Below are 17,982 nucleotides of genomic sequence, written 5' to 3'. Positions count from 1 at the left end.
AAAAATAATGCTGTAATCAGTTTCGTTACAGTTGCAGTGTTGTCTTCTGCTACTGTAGGCCACAGCAGCAGACGACAACACAGGTTGAGTAAGTGGGAATGGGTGTTTTCAGACACAGAAGAACAACTTTAGATTAATCAAATAAAAATGTATTCAGTCAGCTTTCCAAATGTGAATGTTTCAGTTGTCTGTGAGTAGGAACTCAACTCTAATAAACTATAAGTTTATTTAACTATAAAAATAGTATGCTTGTTTGCAAAACGTGATGTGCTTCTGCATCTTCACAGAGTTTCTCTCAGTTTGTGGTCGAGAGTCCTCCAAATGTAAGCATCGAACCAGAGCTAGAATTTGGCTGCTTAATCTTTATTTCACTTCCTGGATGCTGTTTCTGTTTTCCATCAGGGTCGTTCTCATGCTTTCTATTCTGATGTAAAGTAACTGGAGGAAAGCAGCTCCCCAGAACAACGATTTGTCTCCAGACATTGGCCACCTCCACCATAGCAGATAACCAGGAGTGCTCCAAGGATCAGGAAACACTGGGGACTTGAAAAAAATGCAAAAATTATTTCAGATTAAAGTTAATATAAAACGTCAAACACTGTGTGCTTCCTAGTCAGTGAGATTTAAATTTGATCCCTCTTTGTTTATTGTATGTTGTATGTTTATTATTAAACATACTTCACCAATGTACGGTGCAGTTAAATGACATCAGTCAAGTACAAAACCACATATCAGACAAGCAAACCATTGAATCAACACGAATCACTTAATAATGGAAAAATAAAGGTGTGTTTGGTGTCACAGGTGATTGGAAGTCAGAGATGAGTCTGACAAAGAAGCAGAAAAACATCTCAATGAGCCATAACTAGAGGTGCATGTAACTACAGGTGCATGTATATCAAATCTTACATTGTAATGTTAAAACCAAAACCTTTTCCTAACACAGAATTTATTTTAAGTGGTAGTGCTAGTCTTTTAAGCAGAAGCATATTAAAAGCAGTCATACCAAATACTGACTTTCAAGCTTTTTAAAATTGTATAAGCTTTGTTTTTAGTATTTATACTATATTGCATGCATGTTCCCATGTTTTAATAAATCAATTTTAGGTTCCTCTTGTTCCGTAACTCACAGCTTTTGTCACTACAGGAGCAAAGGGGTGTAACCCAGCTGATACCTCGGTGCTCTGATGACACCAACAGAAGTCACTCAGCCCCCGTAAACAGAGATAAACCACACAGTTTATCCCTGTGGAAAGAAAATTACCACCATGAAGCAGCCAAAAAGACGACAACAAAGTTACAGTGGGGACAGACCCTTTAGCTGTGATCAGTGTGGGAAGTCTTTTAATCAAATTAGTCACTTAAAAACACATCAGCTCATCCATGCTGGAGTTAGACCACTCAGCTGTAGCGAGTGTGGAAAGTCTCAGACTGTGACAAGCGAATCCCCTACACGACCACATAGTTCGCTCTTTCTAACAGTTCTTTATCTGGTTGCTCGTTCGTACAATACTCGGTTGCTTTTCAGCTGCAACCCCACTCACAACAACAACCTCAGGTCCCGACACGTCTTATGCAGGGGAGGCGTGATGAACTGATGGAGCTGCAGTCTGTCAGCCTCCCCTGTAGCTGCGCCACAAACCAGTCCCCGCTGCACAGACCCTATCTGGGAAACTGGTTCCAGAGCCTGAGCATTGTGTTGAAGCAGTATCTCTGATTCTGTTCTGATGTCCTGATTGTAATCAAACTGCAACGAAAAGCATTAAACCGTCTGTCAGCTGAGTTGTTGTGGCATGAATGTTCATCATGAATTGTTGAAAAATTGTAGCAACAAAGTCTTTTAAGTATTTTTGTAATGGCTGAACGCAGTTTTTGCACAATTGGAAACGAGTGGGAGATGTAACAAAGGTGAATCTTTATTTAGGCTGTTGTCTGACTGCAGAATTACAAAGTCCAAGTGCAGAATGATAAAGTTCATGAGATTAAAAAGCAAATTAATTCCACTGTCCTTCATAAACAGAAGACACCACCATTTAAACACAGAAAGCCAACAAAACAGGTGAAGATGATCAATGACAATGAGAGAGGAGAGGGACGTAAAACTAAACATGAAATGTTTCTGACAGTTGACCGCCAAAATAAAATGGGACATATCCGGTGTGAATATCGAACTCAACAGGGAAACAGACACAGGGATAAACCCCACGGAATAAAGACTCCAAACATGCTCAAGAACAAAAGAAGAGTATTAAACGATACCGTAAACACCTAACAAAGAGTTCAACATTGTAAAACTCAAGGTCAGTCCCAGAGGACCCGTCCCAGCTGGTCACATTGTACAAATGTTTGGACAAATTTACTTGTAATCAGAAGGTTTTTCAGACCTGATTGCGTTTTTCTTCCCTAGTGCTCTTTTGAAATCTCTCTGATGATTTTTAATTTGAGATCAGATAACTCAGGCTTTCTGCTCCCTACTCCTCAGGCTGACTCTCTTCTAGGCTCTCCTGACTGTTCCCTTTACATGCTGATGATGTGTCTTGTAAATCTGGATCCCATTCCAGCAGGACGCTCCTCTTCTTCAGACAGTACCTCAGCTGCTCTCTCTCCTGACAGTCAGCTGTCCACCTCTGCATGGCCAGTCGAGCCAGCGCCGGCATTTGAGGCAGAGCTCGGAGCAGAGCGGGCAGCCAGGCTGAGCACGGAGCAGAGGTTGAAGGTCGCAAACTGACATCCACGTCTTCCAGAGAGCCCAGACCTCCTGCTGCAAACAGACTGCACCAACCGTTGTCTCCCACCAAGCTGTTGTAGGACAGATCCAGTGCACGGAGTGAGGAGAGACAGCCCCGTCTGCACACGGCAGCTGCACAGAGGAAGAGGACCCATTGATAACTGATCACTTTATGCCTGTTCACTTGACTGTTTTGTTCACAATGTTTCTGATGGAGACAAAAATAACACCGAATAGTTTCATTGTTGTGTTTTATACGACAGCTACAGATGCTGGCAGCATGAAATAAATGAAAGAAATATCAATTTCCTTCAGGCTTTACTTGTCTTAATATACATTTATGCAGCCTAATGATCCACTACAGACCAAAAAAGAAAAAGTATAATGTCATTGTGTGTTAGTTACCCAGATGTTGCATGTCATCAGTGGTGAGCTCGCAGCTGCAAAGACGGAGCTCGCTGACGACTGATGGCTGCAGAGCATCCAGCAGGAGCGCCAAGTGACCGCCAACCACTTTACACCAGGAAATATCCACCGTGCGCAGATAGGACACCCCCAGGGCTGATGCATAAACACAAAGTTTTCACCATTTCAGGCTAGAGGGTGGAAGAGGTATTCGGGGAGAATGACTTGAAGGAAAACTTCTACAACTAAACAAGTGTGTGTGTGTGTGTGTGTGTGTGTGTGTGTGTGTGTGTGTGTGTGTGTGTGTGTGTGTGTGTGTGTGTGTGTTACCCAGAGCAGTGAAGGACTCGTTGCTCAGGTAGCAGCTGTTGAATGGCAGCCGCCTCATTTGTGTCACAGGGAGGGCGGAGACCAGCGAGTGGACCACACCTCCCACTTCCTTATTGGATGACACATCAAGCTCCGTCAGTGCAGTGAGAGAGGGCAGCACCTGGACTGAAAAACAACGAGTCACATGACTGCTGCAGCGTGCATGCGATTAGTGTCCAGCGTGTGAGATTCGTAGCAACTCACTCAGAGCTTCTAGATCATCTCGCGTGAGGCAACACAGGTGGAGGTCGAGTCCCTCCAGGTGTGTGACGTGAGCCAGGTGAAAGGTGAGGCGGCTCAGTCCACCAGCTAGAAGTTTGTTACAGGACAGGTCCAGCTCTCCCACAGAGGGGAGGCAACGGAGTGAACCACCTGCAGGACAACCAGAGGTGTGTTTTTTTTAATTTACCCCTCCGAGACTCTTATAGGACATAAAACAAAAGTAGCAATAAAAAGGAAAAATTCAGAGATCTTTGTACCGAGAGCATCAAGGCTGTCAGGCGTTAGACCGCAGGCCTGCAGTCGAAGCGTGGTGAGGGAGGTGGCGTGAGAGAGAGAGCTGACCAATTCCCTGAAGCCACCAGTGTCCACTTCCTGTGTGAGCTGAGCATTACAAGAGACGTCCAGCACACAGAGTCTGGGCAGAGCAGCCACCATTCCTCCTGAGAGATTTATGAACAGGAAAACCTCATCCATACAAATGTATCAACGAAGAGACAGCAAAAAAACAGACAAGAACATAATAAAACACCAACTGACAGCCCTGTTAAAATGGATCCAAACTGCTGCTCCTTATGTTCTCTTCTATAATATAACTATACTATACATCTAACTAATAATGAGGTCGGTGCAGGCAAACTAATCTTCAGCCCGCTTTAGACACTCAGATTCAGTCTTTTTACCCTTGAGTCTTTATCATCTCACAGAGAGAGGATATTCCTTATATGGTCATCGTTACCTCATAAAGTAAACAGAGTTCAGATAAATTAGCTAAAGCTATCCTCTCAAGACAGAATTTTTTTCTGTGAGTTAGTTTGAAATTTCTCTGTGAGCCAGTAAATCAAGATGAATGATCAAAGCTGTAAAACTGAGGGCTTATGCGCAGTGGATGAACTGTAGGGGTGAAGCACAGCCCAATATAAGATAAAGTAGGATTATTTTGAATATAAATCATGAAAAGCTACTCTATTCTATTCTACTTGAGGAATAAAACTATGGAGCTCAAGATGTGCTCCATAGATTTGAAGTTACTACCCAGCACTGTAGCATCGGCCGCAGTGAGCTGACAGGCCACCAGGTGGAGCTCCCTCAGTGATGGGTGAAGGTTCCCCAGCAGGCCTTGCAGACCACCGCCCCCAACGCCGCTGTTCCAGGACAAATCAAGAACTTCCAGAGCAGGGATGTAGCTGAGAGCTTCACCTGCACAAAACACGGAAAAATCCAACGACATGTGATCAGACAAAAGTTTTTCTGTCAAGACAAGAGTGTGAACCATTCAGCAAAGCCTCATGGGAGCTGTAGTGAGGAAGGAAATCAAGCAAAAATAACTTGATTGCATAAAGAGATTGTTCTGTTATAGCTATAAATAAGAATAAATAAAGCAGAGTGTCTGCACTGAAGATCCCACCAAGAGCAACGACGTCTTCGCCATTTAGCCTGCAGCTGCAGAGCCTCAGCGTCCTGACCTCGCCCACGTGTTGCAGATGAGACGTCAGAGCCGTCAGGGATCCACCGATCAACTCGTTCCAGGAGATGTCCATCTCTTCCACCTGGGGGAGGAACTGCAGCAACGTTGCTGAGAAGAAACGGCAAGAAAAACATCTGTCTGCCTTTCTGCCAGCTGACGCCTTACAATGAAGTCACATTACTTTATTCAGACTTAATTTCAGATGCTCCGCCTCTTGAAATGAAGCTGCATCATTGTGTTTGTGCCTTTGGGCGTATTTTTAATGCAGTTATCTGACAGATACCATGTCTGTCTTGTGTGACAGGTATGTGCGTTTTTGTACCAAGCTCCAGGAGGTCTGTAGCCGTCAGATCACAGTGAGCCAAACTGAGGCTCCTGCTGTCGGCTTTCTTCCCGAGTCTCTTCAAGAAAACACACACTCGACCCCAGCCGACGTCCCGCTCACTCTCTGCTGACGCTGCAAAGCCTGAAACACACGATACACACCCACAGGGCTTAGCATGTCACTGTAAACTGATTTTCCACAGTAAACTGTATTTTCTTGAGCTCTGTATTTTGTTTCTGAACCTCTGATTTTATCCACCTTTTTAAAAAAAAATAAAGCAACCTCTTTACGCTTTCCTCTCTAAAAACTAGGACATGTTTGAAATACTAGGATTTTTCTTTCTTTCTCTCTTTTAAATGATCTTTTAAGTCACTTTCTCTTAAAAAGACTGCAGTACTGTGAATACAGAATGGTTGCTTCTCCTAAACAGACTGGTTCTTATACAGCTTTTCTAGTTGAGCAATTAAAGTGCGTCATTTTTTTCTTCACGTAAAGGCTTTCTATCTGACATTTACACTCCAATGGATGCAATCGGAGAGCAGCTTGGGGTTAGCATCTATCCCGAGGATATTTGGCATGCAGACCGGAGCAGTCAGGGCTCAAACCACCAACCTTCTGATTAGTAGATGTCCTGCTCTACCTTTTGACCTACAGCTGCCCCAGACTCCTGGGGCCCTCAGTGTAACCTTGAACTAAACACCCATTAAAAAAAAATCTAAGTTAAAATCTCGTGCTGCTTTGAACAGTACAAACCTGAGTTCGGTCCTCTGTCCTCTTTCATCTCCGATTCTCCGTCCTCGGGGATCCCCGGCCGGTCCGAAGTCCACGACAGGAAGCGTCCTAACGGCTTCCTGTCTGAGGCCGTGCGCTTCCTGCGGATCTGACTCATGATCACATCAAGTGGGGAACCTTTCCACCTGCTGCCACTGCCGTCCCGCCCCCGCTGACCATCTAATCAATGATAGGAGGAGAGAAAAGTTTAGTCTCGTCAAAAGTCACAGTTTGACATCTGAGATTATTTAAGGGATGAGCGATGGATGGGGTTAGCTATAAATCCTGTGGTGTATGGACTGGTTCAAGCTACATACCTGTCCCTATAAAAACACTGAACTGCCTCTTCAGATACCAAATTAAATTACCAATTAAAAACAAAGAGAAATCATCATCATTACAGTGGTTTTGATTCATATGTGCATATTTACAGGTTTATTAAATTATAATCAATGTGAAAATATCTATTTATGACTTGCAGGGACAGAAGGTAGAGACTTATTCTGTTCTTCCTTATTTTCTGTCACATGTATCCTGTTCCTGTGCTAAACCTGCTGATAAAGAGGTCGGTGTGTGTAAAGTAACACCTGAGGGCCAAAAGTTCACACTGATCCAAAAACACTCAGTTTTGCACAGTTTTTTCAACTCTCTCTCTGTATGATGTAATAGAGAGGAGATATGCAGATACAGAAGCTTCACCCATTTCCAGCTTACGAGCAGGAGCCAATCAGAAGTAAGCTGACTTGAAGGGGGAGGGGTTTAATTGGTTTTGTTATAGATAGGCAATGAACTGATGCGGTTCACCAAAGCCCAGTAAAGGCTAAAGAAGGGTTATTTTGAGCTGCCAGTCATGCCAAACTACTCTAGTATAGTGGAATAAAAAATTGTGCTGGAAGCAGAATTGGTCCAACTTAAAGAAGAAGTAAGAACAAGTAAAAACAGGGATACTGAAATATGCAGCGTGGTGCAGGTGTGCGCAAGTGTTTGAATGCACTACCCGCGTATATGAGCCTCTTCACTAAGGTTTCAGTTGCTGTCTTATTTGCTCCTTTAGGAGTCCCCACAGAGGATCTGGATATCCGCTGGTTTTACTTTAGATATGTAAGTTTAATTTGATGTTGAATTTTTTTGTAGTAGAGCTGAAGGATTATAACTTTGACTTAGTACAGAATCTACCACTGCTACTTGTTTCTATACTAAAACAGTTAATCGATACAAAAACTGCAGACACTTTTTATGCAGTGCGTGTGTAGTGGAGCACAGAGCTCACTATTTAAAAGAACACATGAATGAATATCTTTATTTTCATTGTCGCTTGAACAGCTAATTTAAAACAAACATGCTGCCTCCAACTCGTAATCCTGGGAAAGCACCTGGTTAACATAGTGTTGAAACAAGGTGTTACTATACTGCTTAGAAAAAGGCCGCAAATGGCCTGAAATGGTCAGAGTACTGAGATTAAACATTAACCTGTTGGTAATTAGCTATACCTTCCTGTATTACAGGTCCTGTTAAACTAGTCAATGCTTAAAACTTTAGCATATAAAAATAACCCTGCAGTGAAATTAGAGCCATGAAAAACCTTTATTTTCAAGCTAGTTTAGGTTTTTGAATCAGCAGCAATAAAAGATGGATTCAGAGGAAGAATTATAAGCTTTCAGGATAAAAATCAGGGTTTGTAGTTTAATTGTTGATGTACTGAACAGCAGAAGTCCTCTTACCTGCAGACTCCATAATCTGAAGACAAAACACAAACAAACTATTGAAGATATATAGATATATATCGGGTGTGTTTTTATGAGTCAGTCGCGACTCGCTGACGGTCAGTTTGGAGAAAAACATAACAAGAAAAAACAAACAAACGACTCTCCCTAAACTCTGCACCGAGTCTGAATCACCCCCGCAGGATCCATAAAGTCCAAGAATTCGGCGTTTTCCTCAATCACTCCTTCTACTCCTCTCTGAGCGGAGACGGAGAGACTGCCACCTGCGTGACGTCACGTCCCGTGCTCGTCAGGTGGATCAACCCGGAAGCGCGACACCACCTTCAGTAAATTGTTGCCATAGAAGCCATTAAAATGCAAATATTTATACACGGTTATAAGACCGTGGAGGTCAGTTTGAGAATATTTTGAAAATAAAACATACAATACAAAAATATAAACATTTAAAATTTTAAAAGGGAGTTTGTTCAAGTTCAAAAACTACTTCAAAAGCTACTGAAAATAAATCCATACTGGGTCATAGAGGTGTATGTTAATATATTCGTATATGCTGATATCCATCTTTTGCTATGTGGTCACATTAAAAAAAAAGTTGTCGTTTAGAAGAATTATTAAAGCCGAATTAACCATAAACAGATTTTTTTTGATCTGCAACACGACGTGTGCAGAAAAGTATCACTGAACTACTGCTAACCTTAAACAAAAAAAATCTTTAAAACGTAAAGATTCTTAGGCGAGGTCTGAGCGTCCCATGATGCATTGCCTCAATACGGCATTGCACATCGCCTCCTAATTATTTAAAAGTAATTCATCATTGTATGGAATATACTACTGTTACGTTTTAAAGGGTAATTTAAGCAATTCTAACGATCTGTAGCATCTGCACTGAGGCGGGAGGTCGAACCGTTCAGAACTCGCTTGACAATGATTAAGATTTTAGGATTTCTATACAGTTGAACAAATCCCCGCAATTCATCAGTGCGATTAATGGTTCAAAGCATTAAGAAACTGTTCATATTTAATTCTGCATAGTTTGTATGGCTTTTAAACTTACTCCCACACGTTTTTCAACGCTTTTTGACCTCGGGGGTATTTTCAACCCCTGACGGCAATTTCAAAGGGCAAAATGACGTTTTATTTTTAAATTTAATTCGGACCTCTAACAGCCATTCACACAATGAATGGACCAGTGTCTACTTTTAATAGTTTGTTGTTGTTGTTTTAAATTTGTAAGCTCTCTGGGACGACACAAAGTTTTTAATTTTATTATCACATAAAACAAAGAAAAGGGGGACAATCAAAAATCTTTAAAAAGAAAAAAAAAAGCATTTTTTTAAATTACAATTTGGACAAAATTAAAACTTATCCACTAAGTAATTTCATCTCTGAGTTTCCCTGTAACAGCAAGAATGATGCTCAAAGACGACCTGGTTCCTTCCAAATTGATTTTATTCCACCTGTAATCTGAGGTTAGTACAGATCATCTCCAAACTGGTTTCTGGAGTTTTGTTACGACAGTCTGAAGCGCCTCCTCCCTTCCTGGGTCCTCCTTCATCTCCAGCAGGAAGCAGAAGTTCAGAGCACGACTTTTGCATGTCGCTGCAGAGGAAGAGGAGCAGAGCGAGGAAGCGTCTTCAAACCGCCGATATGTCCGTGTTCACTTCCCCTCCCTCCTCCGTGTGGGGAACAAATAAAAATAAAAAAAACAAAAAAGAAGAGAAGAGTGTGATGGCCATGCGTTTGCTAGTCTCAGTCGTCGTCCACTGTGGGTGTGATGGTCACGCCTCTCCTGATTTGTCCCCAACCAATCAGACTGCAAGGAAGACAGAGAGAGAGAGTTACACATCAGGAGGCGTGTTCTGACACTGCAGCCAGAAACATCTGTGCAAACACCACACACATCTCCGCCCTCACTCTTACCGCCAGTGTTTCTCCACACGTCTGCTCAGAGCGATCTTCTCTCCGACCTCTGTGCACACCGGGTTAGTCAGCACGATTTTGGCCAGATCAGCTTTGACCGCACTGACACGGCCGCCTGTCGACAACGAGCCGATGTTTACCATCAGCACCTCGTTCTTGGACAGTTTCTGAACCTGCAGGTCAGGAAGACAGTCAGGCTGTTAATACCAAAGTCTGAGAAGCTCACACATCTTTCCTCCCTTTCCCACAAGGCATTGCTCACCTTAGCAGCCTTCTTGTCTCCCTCTGTGCGGACTCCAAGCAGCCTCCTGAGCAGGAAATAGGAGATCTCGAGCTCAGTGAAGATCTCCGGGAGCGCTCCGACGGCGCCTAGCACCTGACCGACCATACGATCTGCTCGGCACAGCGTCGGGTCGATCTTAGTACCCACACCTGCACAAAACACATAGTTTACTCATGACTTATCCACCATTTGGCTTGGTGCTGTAGTGACCAACTCACAAACATGATGAAGGGGATGGTGGTAAGTTTTGGGAGGACCAGGTCAAAGCTTAACACCGTTTCCATGCGGGGAGAGTAAGTGAAGGCGGTGAGGAGCTACAAATACCTGGGTGTTCACCTGGACTGGTGATGTAGCACCAAGGCTGTTTACAGTAAAGAACAGATGTAACTCTACTTCCTGAGGAAACATTTCTTTTAAAAAAATACAGCAGTTTTTGTTGCGGCCATCTTTTGGCGCAGCATCACAGCCGGTGACACCAGGAAGCCAAACAGGACAGTTTGGCTCTGAAATCTCCGTTACAACCCAAAACAGCTCGAGAGGGTTTATCAGCAGGAGGCTCCTTTGACCCTCTGGTAGTAAGAACAGATGCAGGACCGCCGTTTCTTAAATTCAGTTTTTTATATTTGTTATCTTGTATCTTGTAGTATTGCAGCTTGCATGTGTGTGTACTCTGGCTTTTATTTATAAAAGCTGTTGTGTGTTTTTAATAATCTGTATTTGCAGTACTGCAGTCTTTTTAAGAGGTTTAATAAAATAAACAGACCTAACTAACCAACACCAAAGATAGGAAATCAACCCATCTACCCACCAACCAAGACAACCCAAACCCAACTAATACTACCTCTAATAACCAACCGACTAAAACTCAACCCAACTCTAACCCTCCAAACCCAAAAGAAAACCAAGCAATTTACAACCAACCAAAACAACCTAGTAGGGCCGGGCCATATCATACCGTTCACGGTGATACCGGTGTAATGTTGATTAGAAAATGAAATATGGCGATAGAATATGGGTAAAATGCGCGTGCGCAGTGCCTTTGTTTACATACGCACATGGTGGCTACGCAGAATGAGAAGAGCGAAAGCGGCTCATTGAATGAAACAGATGAACCAGAACTGGTTTGTAAAAATGCTGCAACTTCAGTGATGTGGAGCCGGTTTAGCTTTCGTCCGTCAGATACACAACAAAGCACTATTTATGGTAGCGCATGCTAGCGGGCCGTCGTTATTACCGTGTTGTTTGGAAAATACAGCACACTTAAAATCAATCCTTTGATTTTTCTGAAAGTCGACAGAGCCCCTTATAATCCCGTGTGCCTTATGTATGAACTCTGGTTGTGTTACTGACCTCGAAACGATTTTATGTGCACGGCGCTCGAAAATCTGTCACATGTTTCAGTACGACTTTGCTGAGCTACGAAGCCGCACCGCTTGATGGGTTGTTACGGCTGTCGTAGGCGGAGCCTCGCGGAGTGATACGTACTGTGCTTCACCATAATATTACCGTATTGTGTGTATAAGCTCTTTTTAAGTTTTGTGGATATTATACATGGTTATGCTGAGGATATGTCGGCCAGTTTCCACTGGAAATGCCTTTTGGTTAAACTGTCAGCAAAGAATTTGCACTGTTACAGTTTTATATAACTTTAATGCAGATAAAACAGCTGCTTGTTTAAGTGAAAATACATTGATGGTTTTTTTCCCACTAATAAAGTTGTGGAGTTGTAAAGTATTTTGTCTAGTGTCAATTATATCGTCAGTTATATCGTTATCGCAAAATTTCAAATGTATATCGTGATGAATATTTATGGTCATATCGCCCTGCTCTACAACCTAACCTTTACCAAACCAATAAAAACAACCATCCAATCAACAAGCCTACCTCCTAACCAACCAATTAAAACAAACCAACCACCACAAACTCTACCAGTACCATCTAAAAACCAACCAATTAAAATACAACAAAAAGAAAAAACCTCAACCTACATATCTGCCTACCAAAAAACCCCCAATGAAAACAAAGCCAACCTACCACCTATAGCCTACACCAGCATTCCTGTCAAGTAAAAAGAAGCCAGAGATTAAACTCGACTCTTTCGCTGTTTTCTCACATATGTAATCTTTTGATTGTCTGAAACATGCATCTCTCACTATGATCACCAGCTTCTCTCTTTACAGCATAAAACTGCATTTACAGTGCAGTCAGGTAACACGAGAGCACAGAGTGCCTCTTACCGATGAGGCCTCCGGGAGCAGCGTACTGCAGATCGTTGTGCTCGGCGAACAGAGAGACGATCTTTGAGAAGATGGGTTTGCACATCAGCTTTCCCTCCTGGTCTTTGGACACAATACCTGGCCGCACCTCGATCTCCTGACCCACCTGGACACGCAGAGAAAGGCAGAGCAGAGTAAGGCGTTTGTGACTTCACACTGCTTCAAATCACCAATAATGTACTGATAAATACACTCTTACCTTGAGTACACCCTTAAGGATACTTCCTCCGGCCACACCTCCTTTCAGGTCGTCGACCTCACAGCCGGGTTTGTTCACATCAAAGGATCGAATGACTGAAACACAAAACACAGAACATTAAAACAAAACTCGAAACACTTACATAAAAGAATCAATGTTTGTGTTTTTACTTGTCTTACCAATGAGTCTGGGCTCGGATGTGAAATCTCTGACGGGCACGGGGATCATTTTGACGATGTACTCACAAACCACCTCGATGTTGTACTTCAGCTGGGCTGAGATGGGAATGATGGGAGCGCCCTCGGCCACTGTGCCTGCAGGAGGAACATTAAAAGCATTTTCACTTCAGAGTTCATCTAATTGTGTTTTTGCTGCAGAGCGCTGCGTGGCATGGGAGTTTCAAAAGGGGCAACGAGCAGCAACGGAAAGAAAACCCTCAAACACATACAAAAAATAAATAAATCCTCCATTTGCTCTTTCAAACCTTAAATGGAAGTGAAACTTAACTTAAAAAATATATATCTTTGACATATATGTACAACAGAACTAACGCAGGGTTTGGACAGTGTAAATTCTGTAAACCCTGCTTAAATAAAGTGTTTAAAGCTCCAGTGGGTTGTATCATTTTAACTTTTTAATTATTCTATCATAAAAACCACACATGCATGCATGTTATATTAAAGGTTGCAGTGTTTCCTGGTGCTTTAAGTGACATTTCCTTTCCAGAAGTTAAAGTCTGGGAAACAACGGTGGTAAAATACGAAGGCTAAGTTGAGTAAAACTGCTAAACCGTCACACCTGAAATTCTAGAAATGGGCTACAAAATCTTTAAAGGGCTGACTCACCCTGCACGAAGGCCAGGATCTGCTCATACTGCTCTTTAGCCTGGCTCTCCTTCACCAGGTCAATCTTGTTCTGCAGGATGAGGATGTGCTTCAGCTTCATGATTTCAATGGCGGCCAGATGCTCTGATGTCTGGGGCTGGGGACACGACTCATTCCCAGCTGGCAGTTGAAGAGGACACAAAAACACAACGAGACAATTTTAATGTTTGGAGTCAGAGATGAGCACGATGCTGACTTTCTAATGTCATTAATCCTGGTAAAAGCATGGTCTGTTATATCCACCTCCTCTTTATCTGAACAGGGATAAGTTACCTGAGTAGCGCCACTACAAAGCCAATTAAGGGGAAATGTGACAGTGCAATAAAGACGAAACACTCTTTCATAACACCTCAGCTTAATCAAAGTTTTCAGAGACCCACCAATCAGCAGGAGAGCTGCGTCCATAACGGCTGCTCCGTTCAACATAGTTGCCATCAAAATGTCGTGACCGGGACAGTCCACGAACGACACATGTCTGTGAGGAAGAAGACAGCCAACAGTCACCTTCATTTTCCCTCATTTACTTTATTTCTATTGTGCTCAAACATTCAATTTCTTCTCCAGAACAGAAAAGATCCCGAAAACATTTAGTTCACCATCAAAAAGTTGTTTTTTTGTTTGAGGATTCAGAGGTTCAGCCTCTGCATTAATGATAAAATGCTTTGCCTGTTCAGGTCTTACCTGACCAGTTTGAAGTTGCCCTTGGTGCCAGTGATGTCTGTGGGAAACTCGTCTGGAGTGCTGCTGCCACATGACCTGTAGCACTCTGGCCGGGGACAGCTGGGATCATCCAGCTTGTAGACCTACGACGTGTGGAAGAGAAGCAAAAACGTGAACTCCTCATCAGCATCTGTAAACCAGCGTTCATTCAGGAGGGGGCAGAACTACGTTTGAGATATTCAGCACACACAGCAGCTGCAGTCGGCAGTTTTTATTGTGTTTAGCGCTCAGTTTCACTTGACTACAAATACGATCTTTGTTTTGACTTCTTCTCTGTGACTCAAGCTCAAAGCTAAAAGGAACAACAACAGCACAACCAACAGTTCTTCCATATGTTCTACGCCGCCCCCTGGTGTCAACATGTAGAGAAACCCTTGGAAACCAAAATCAGCAAAATTATAAAGCAGAAAATTTCATCTGGGTGTCATTTGTTTACGCATATTTAGCATTTATACTATTTACACCTAGATGTTTTCCAAATAAGCAAACTAACACTCCATGATTGAGCTGATCATTGATCAGGTTTAAGCATTACTCACACAGACCTAGATATCAGCTGGCAACCGCCCACCAAGCAGTGGTCAATAAGGAAAATAAAGTTATTCCTCATTATAAACCACCAAATTTGAGCACTTACTGGAGGACTGCAGACCAGAATGTAGTCCTATGTGACGGGGGCTTTTCTCACCCACCAAAGGCTCGTTTTAAGGCATGAAAACCGTGACATGTAGAAGGAGGTCTGCAGATTTCAATCCTACCAGTCCGCAGAGTTTAATCAGCAATATTTGGACCCCATCATACCCGTCGTTTCAGCAGGTCATGCACCTCTCGCTGTGGGTATCCTGGGATATTAAGTTATACTCCAATTCCAACTTAAACCCTTAAACTCTGAACCAACAAAAAGGCCTCTGAATGAGCCAGAAGTTCGATTTCATACAGAATCTCATCATTTTAACTGAGTAAAACAAAGCAGTTCTTTCAAAGATGGTGTTAGACTTTGAGATAAATGGCTTTAATCACTCCCAACCTGGAGAAACTGGAACCCACAATCAGCATTCTTACAGGCTTTCTCTTATCACAGACATTTTATGCAAATGCACCGTTCCCTGTGGAAACAATTTGGATTGACAATAAAGTTAAATGTGTTTGTATTTGTCGCCTGTAAACGGGGAAGTTCACGTTTGAAAGAGTAAATCCTGAACATACAAACTTCCACTGCTCTTTAATCTCAAACACTCAGGTCCAAAAATAACACAAACATCTGAGAAAATACACTCCCTCACCTTAGCATTGGCATATCCAAGCTTGATGGTGATGTTCCTCTCCAGCTCATTCTTGAACCTGACGGTGTGCACGCCAGAAATAGCTTTCACTACTGTGGACTTTCCGTGGGCCACATGACCGATGGTGCCTAAGAGAGAAGAAGGCGGTGGTCAAAACGTCTATCAAACTCTACAGAGACATCGAATCCGATCAGCTGTCTCCCATACCGATATTGATGGTGGCCTGTCTGCTGATGATCTCCGGAGAGAGAGGTGTCAAGGTCGACACGTCCTGACAAAGAGAACAATTCAGATTAATGACTCGTCATGCCAGGACCCACTGCATCAGAGCGAGCGGCGTGCTTAATCCCAAAGAATAACGAGCAGCTCACAGGCGGAAACAAAACCACCCGGGATGGTTCTCATAAAGCAACACAGAACAGCAACAATCCCTCAAGTACTCTACTTTACCAACATTATAACAGAAATCACTGGAAATTTTATTGTAGGAGTGTCTAAAGAAGCAAAGTTTCAGGTGATGACTGTGTCTGGTAACAAAAGAGTTTGATGGCGACTACAATGTGTGAAGAGCATAAAACAGGACTATTTTAATGGACCCTGATCACAGTTAAACAATAAGGTTTTGTTTCCCTTGTAGGACACATGCAGCACTACACGCAGTGTTTTGTTCTCATCTCGGTAAGTCACAACTAACGAGAACTTATGTTGAACAAAGACTAATGTTATTTAGTATAAACACACGAAAACACGCTGAAAGTCGTATCTTTGACCCACATCTTTTGGTACCAATTTCCATTTATATAAGAGGTGAGAATATGAGCTATAACAATGTAAATCCAATGAGTTAGAATGAAAACTTTACAAGCTTCAGCTTTTTACAGCTTGGACTAACAAGAAGGATGTAAGCTTATAAAGGTGTTTTTATGCCGAACTAAACATTAAGAACCATTTTCTAGATTCTAGCAAAGATGGAGCTAACTCCGTGGAGCTAACTAAAATTAAACCGGGATAAACAGGCTTCAATAACGCTGATAACTATGAATATCAAGTAAGTCTTTCAACGTGTGAATCGTGTTAAATGTGGCTGAAATAACGCTGTATTTCGGGCTGGAAGTGCAACGGGTCTGAGCTTTCCGCCCAGCCTGGGCCCTTGCGTCATGTGCCGGGTGGCGCAGCACCGGTATCCGTTACTATTCTCCCGGCCTTCTGTGACCGTTTTACCGAATCAACGGGCCACCGACAGCCGCCAACGTAAAACCACACTGCTGTAAGCACGATATACATACACTTACCAGAGTACTGAGGTCCTGTTTGGCCAAGTGAGGCTGACCGAGCGTTGTGCCTGACTCGTCGCCCGCCATCTTGAAAGAAAAGGGAATGAATAAGGAGGCCCGGCCGAATGCCTGATCTATCGATTAAACCTGCACTCCTCTTCGCCTAAAATGTTTTCAGACAAAATAAATTTTACTGCCTGGAAGCCTGGAAGAATTTATTACAGCTTTAGAAGAAGGGTTTTTTTTAGCGGTAACTTCCAGGTATAATTTTAAACTTAAGCGATCCGCCCAAGTAAAAGTGTAGTTGGGTCCTTTCTCGAGGGCTGATGCAACAACCGGAGCGGCTCTCAGTTTCTGCTGTAAATTTAAACCAGTTTAATAACCGCACACTGCTGCTGTTCGTATCTCATTAACAGCTGCTCATCAAGGAAACAGACATGCGTCCCAAATTTATAGTCCTCTTTTAAGAAAGAAGTGTACGTTCATCCATGTGACGGGTCCGTCGCGATTTAGTTACATCATCTGACTAACTTTCTGTAGTTCTGGCTGTTTGGTCTATTTGAGTAGGATTACTATTATTTTATAGTAGTTCGGTTAAGTTAAAAAAAAAAACGCCATAAAGCCTGATATGGGGAGACGTTAGTTAGGCTATAGCAATTATGTACCCAGATTTCAGGAGTGGAGAATAGATTTGTAGTCCGTCACATCTGTGCAGTGGCAGCCATCCCGTTCAGCCTTGTTTAGAGTGAAATATCCTGTAAAATAACATTCATATCAATATGTTCTGTTTAGGATGTCCGCTGGCATTTTTAAGTGTCCTACTGGAAAACACACAAAGCCTCAGTGAAGTACATGAAAAACTACTCTGTGAAAAATAACTTTTGTTTTTCCAGCTAACTTCACTATTTGCTCCCTCATTTCTCCTGTTCATGTATAACCTCTCTGTCCTCTCTCTCCGTCCTCCTCACTCAACTAGAAAATAACAAAAATATATTCCTATAAAAATTATTATAAGACACGCCTGTTTCTATTTGCTCTCTCTCTCTCTCTCATTCCTGCTCTCCATTTTAGTCAAAGTGTGTTTTAAATCTGCATCACTGATTTGTGTCATTAAATTAGATCTGCTCTTTCTGC

General features: G+C 42.6%; 2 protein-coding genes across 2 annotated transcripts; both read right to left on the bottom strand.

Annotated features, from left to right (window-relative positions):
- Positions 1–128: 128 nt before the first annotated feature.
- On the bottom strand, positions 129–8,256 carry lrrc31 (leucine rich repeat containing 31). Its single transcript, XM_080865301.1, has 10 exons — positions 8,007–8,256; positions 6,268–6,465; positions 5,512–5,655; positions 5,130–5,297; positions 4,757–4,921; positions 3,982–4,164; positions 3,707–3,874; positions 3,464–3,628; positions 3,134–3,289; positions 129–2,860 (listed from the first exon to the last, which is right to left on the bottom strand). Exons 1-10 carry the CDS (start codon positions 8,125–8,127, stop codon positions 2,472–2,474), a joined length of 1,857 nt encoding a protein of 618 aa, XP_080721427.1. The 5' UTR covers positions 8,128–8,256; the 3' UTR covers positions 129–2,471.
- Positions 8,257–9,258: 1,002 nt separating this feature from the next.
- Positions 9,259–17,007, bottom strand: eif2s3 (eukaryotic translation initiation factor 2, subunit 3 gamma). The gene is made up of 12 exons (XM_080865860.1): positions 16,867–17,007; positions 15,782–15,845; positions 15,575–15,702; positions 14,253–14,374; positions 13,952–14,046; positions 13,533–13,691; positions 12,867–13,001; positions 12,688–12,782; positions 12,450–12,594; positions 10,192–10,361; positions 9,930–10,102; positions 9,259–9,822 (listed from the first exon to the last, which is right to left on the bottom strand). Exons 1-12 carry the CDS (start codon positions 16,933–16,935, stop codon positions 9,759–9,761), a joined length of 1,419 nt encoding a protein of 472 aa, XP_080721986.1. The 5' UTR covers positions 16,936–17,007; the 3' UTR covers positions 9,259–9,758.
- Between the last annotated feature and the right edge of the window lie 975 nt (positions 17,008–17,982).

Source organism: Rhamphochromis sp. 'chilingali' (genome assembly GCF_963969265.1).
Source record: "Rhamphochromis sp. 'chilingali' genome assembly, chromosome: 18".
NCBI lineage: Eukaryota > Metazoa > Chordata > Actinopteri > Cichliformes > Cichlidae > Rhamphochromis > Rhamphochromis sp. 'chilingali'.
Note: the sequence above shows the minus strand (reverse complement) of the source record. Positions and strands in the feature narration are given on the sequence as shown.